Source organism: Pundamilia nyererei, unplaced genomic scaffold, assembly GCF_000239375.1.
Source record: "Pundamilia nyererei isolate P.nyererei 1_Seehausen unplaced genomic scaffold, PunNye1.0 scaffold00133, whole genome shotgun sequence".
In the NCBI taxonomy this organism is placed as follows: Eukaryota; Metazoa; Chordata; class Actinopteri; order Cichliformes; family Cichlidae; genus Pundamilia; species Pundamilia nyererei.
In genome coordinates, this window is record NW_005187534.1 from 267,184 (window position 1) to 270,772 (window position 3,589).

Below are 3,589 nucleotides of genomic sequence, written 5' to 3' on the forward strand. Positions count from 1 at the left end.
TGTGTACCCTGGATCTGCAGCTGGTCCAGGTCCAGGTACTTGCTGGGTCTCGGGTTGAAGCCGAGCGCCGCCTCCCTCTCCTTCTCCTGCCGCCGCTGCTGCTCCTCCTCCCTCGCTCTCCTCAGCACCTCCTCCTGCAGCTCGTCCAGCTCACTGCGGCCTGCAGAGGGCGCTGCAACAACACCATCAGCACTAATATATAAAACAAGTTTGCACGCCGGAGTAAAGTCGGCCTGTTGACATGTTGACAGAGCTGAGAGCTCAACGTCTGCATGAGCAAGAACACGAAGACGTTCGTACCGAGGCTCCCCCTGTTGGACGAGCTGAGCTCCTGCAGCAAAGCGCCGCTGCTCTTCGAGCGGGCGTTCCTCCACGAGGGTCCTGAGGAGGAAGAGGACGACAAAGCCTTCTTCACCACACACTCCCTGAAGAGGAGAAACAGAGACACGTTTAGCGTCAGGAGCTGAAGTTTCATATAACAGAGCCAATCCTGAGTTTAGACTCCACTGAACACTCATATTCTGTCATACAGGTTCAGGGGCAGGGTCATTCTTTAATGACTTTACAAGAACGAACTCTCAAACCACCAAAGGAGTCACTTAGCATGACAGGAAAGTTTAACTGCTGCAGCAGAACGGGGTCGTAATCAGCTCTGCTCCTAATCTGACAAACCCGCTGCAGAAACACAGCGACGGCGATCCTGCGTGTTTTCTTTTGTGTATTATTTGTTTTTACAGGATCTGATTGGTGCAAATGGTTTATTTTTGCCAATTGTTTGAGTAAACAGGGCACATGGGCAGTTCAAGGACCACTGAAAAGGTGGAAATTTCCTGATTATGCCACTTTTTACAGCTTTGTTTATACAGATGAGAAAATGTGCATTTTTAAATCTGCTGAAGGATTTTGATTTATTTTATATTTACATTATTTTTATTGCATTGTTTTCTTTTTATTTAATGGAGTTCTTTTATTATTGTACCTTTTATTTCACTTTGTGCTTTTATTATCTCATCATATGTTGTTTTTTACGTTACTGTGTTCGCGTACACGCCATCCCACGTTTGAATTTACTCCCTTGTCCTGTCTTTATTAAATATAATTATTTTACTTAAACAGTGACTTCACGTAAGGTGCGATACGATCTGCCGACTGGAGTATTGATCGATTGATCGATTGATGACGACCTTCTGGAGCTCACCTGTCTCCCGGGTTCAGGTCCAGGCTGACCGGGCTGCTGCTGTTCCTCTCGCTGCTCTCGTAGCCGCTCTCCATCCTCTGGATCAGCCTGGGTGGAGCAGCAGGAGGAACAGCGGGAGACAGCACGGCTCCTCCCGCTCCTTCCTTCTCACCTCCCGGTCCAGCTCCACCTCCTCTGTGGCTGCTGGAGAAGGAGGCGGGGAGAGTCCTGGAGGAGCCCGTCCGGACAGGCGTCACCTCCTCCAGGGCCGAGGAGGCGTCCTGAGCTCCACAGTCGTCGAGCAGCGGCGCTCCGAGGGGGCTGTACCCCGCTTGCCTCCGCCTCTCGCGGTTAAAGATGCTGTCGATGTTGAGCGCCTCCCTCCGGGGCCTCCAAGCCGGCCGGTACCTCCCTGTTCCCCCGGAGGAGCTGGACTTTGACTCGCTGCTGGTGCTGTCGGCCTCCCAGTCCTGAGCTTTCCCAGCGGAGGAGGAGGAGGAAGGAGCGGCGCTGCTGGCAGGGAGGTGGTGGTGATGGCTGCTGTTCGAGGAGGGGGCGATTTCAGAGGAGAAGCCGGCGGCCGGCAGAGACGTGGAGGAGGAGGAGGAGAGGGGTCGGCTGTGGATGATGTTGCTCATGGTCTCCTTGAAGTCTCGCAGGCGGCTGGTCGATGATGAGAAGGAAGACGAAGGTTTGGGGAGGTGACGAGGAACCTGCTGCTCCTTTAACGTCTCGCCTGGAGGAGGAGAAAAGCAGGAGTAAGAAAAGACGAGGAGGAGAAGGAGTAACCTTACCCCAGAGGAGAGTGAACGAAGGAGGTGGATGAATGACTGGATGGGAAATAAAAACACGGCTTCACCTTCAGAATCAGCTGATCTACGCCCTGAGACTTTGCTCCACCCACATACACTACACCTACACAGCTGGTGCTGAATTATAAGAGGTCACAAAAATGCCACTAGATGGCGCTATGGCCCAGAAATCATCCTGCTGTGAAACTCGAGTGTTTGTCGCCAGGCTGAGCGTGGGCTCGTGATACTTTTAGACTCATGTCAGGCAGTTCACAGAGCAAGTCTTTGGCCTAAGCCCCGCCTACCCTCACTGTGGTAACCAGCCGACGACGCTTCGTTCTCAGGTTTAGACCGCCGGTGGCGGCTAGCGCTCCGCCTCCTATCCCCGGCCACGCCTCCTTTCCTCGGAGGCTGATGCTGCTCACCGTCCGTCGCGTGGCCTTAGCAACAAGAAGCAGGGCAACACATGTTCACAGCGTGACCGCCATGATAGGAAAAAGAAGCAGAATGCATGAATGCGATTGGCTGCATAGATGGGTCACATGACTGAGGCGGAGCAATGAATGAATGTAACTGCAACACGTTCACGTTCATTAAATCCTGTTTCATCGCACCGAGCGTCCAAAGCACAAAGATGGAGAACGTTCGTTTATTCTGGAAGAAAATACGAAACATTTCCTGCTCACGTTGGCTGTTTGACGAAAATATGGTTTAAGCTCAAGATTAAATTAAAGCCCAGTTTATGGTAGTGCTGGTTACCACAGGAACACCAGCTCCTTTTTAAAAACTAAAGCTTCAAACTGAACACAGTTAAGAAAACTGGCTGTTGATGTGGGCATCTCTGCTAGGAAGACACCCACGCCTTCCATCTTTGAGCTTAGGACCGCTGGTGGACTCACATGCTGGCAGACACTAAAAAGGGTTCCAGTGTCTCCGGTTCCCCCCTCTGACCCACCTACGGTATCCAGGCTGCAGAGCGAGGCGTGCGGGGCTCCGTCTGGGCGGTCGATGCAGATGACGGTTCCCTGGGAGTCGGAGGAGTAGCGACTGGCCAGGGACTCATGGTGCGAGTGGGAGGGCTGTCGGTACGAGTAGCTCTCCGTCGACGAATCGGTGCGAGTGTCGCTGGAGATCGACGGCTCGCGGCCTGGGCGAGTGGGAGGCGGAGGATGGAGGGAGGAGGTCAGTGGAGATGGACTCACACAAACACAGCACAACAAAAGCACTCATCACATCAGACACGCCTAAACATTAAGAACTACTTCTACTGCTCCTCCAGCTGCCGCCTGCCAGTAAAAGTGTTATTGGAGCGACTGAGGCTGGTTTAGTTACCTGAGTGTTTGCTGCTGTGCTACTACTACGACTCCTAGCTGTGTTGTAGTTACCCGAGTCTTCGCTGTCGTAACAGGCCTTGTTGAGGTGGTGGAGGTCGAGGCGCGAGGGCAGGTCCTGCGCAGACACCGGCGTCCCCCGCGGGTCGGCGTACAGCAGCAGCAGCGGCTGGTAGTGGCCTTTAATGCAGCGCGAAACCACGTCGATCCACTTGGGCCCGATCTGCAGGACAGCGACGGAAACCAGCAAGACATCAGTGAGTCACAAACCTGCACACACACACACACAC

The 3,589-nt window shown here is 53.4% G+C and overlaps 1 protein-coding gene across 7 annotated transcripts in view; it reads right to left on the bottom strand.

Moving 5' to 3' along the window:
• Positions 1-3,589, bottom strand: part of LOC106455943 (inactive ubiquitin carboxyl-terminal hydrolase 54-like) — a 42,988-nt gene that overhangs the window by 4,802 nt on the left and 34,597 nt on the right. For all 7 annotated transcript variants that reach the window (XM_013913465.1, XM_013913461.1, XM_013913464.1 and 4 more), the window contains exons 10-15: positions 3,354-3,522; positions 2,924-3,115; positions 2,274-2,408; positions 1,199-1,913; positions 301-425; positions 8-172 (exon numbers count right to left, since the gene is read on the bottom strand). In XM_013913465.1, the coding sequence (XP_013768919.1) occupies positions 8-172; positions 301-425; positions 1,199-1,913; positions 2,274-2,408; positions 2,924-3,115; positions 3,354-3,522 (1,501 nt within the window). The remainder of the gene's footprint in view (positions 1-7; positions 173-300; positions 426-1,198; positions 1,914-2,273; positions 2,409-2,923; positions 3,116-3,353; positions 3,523-3,589) is intronic.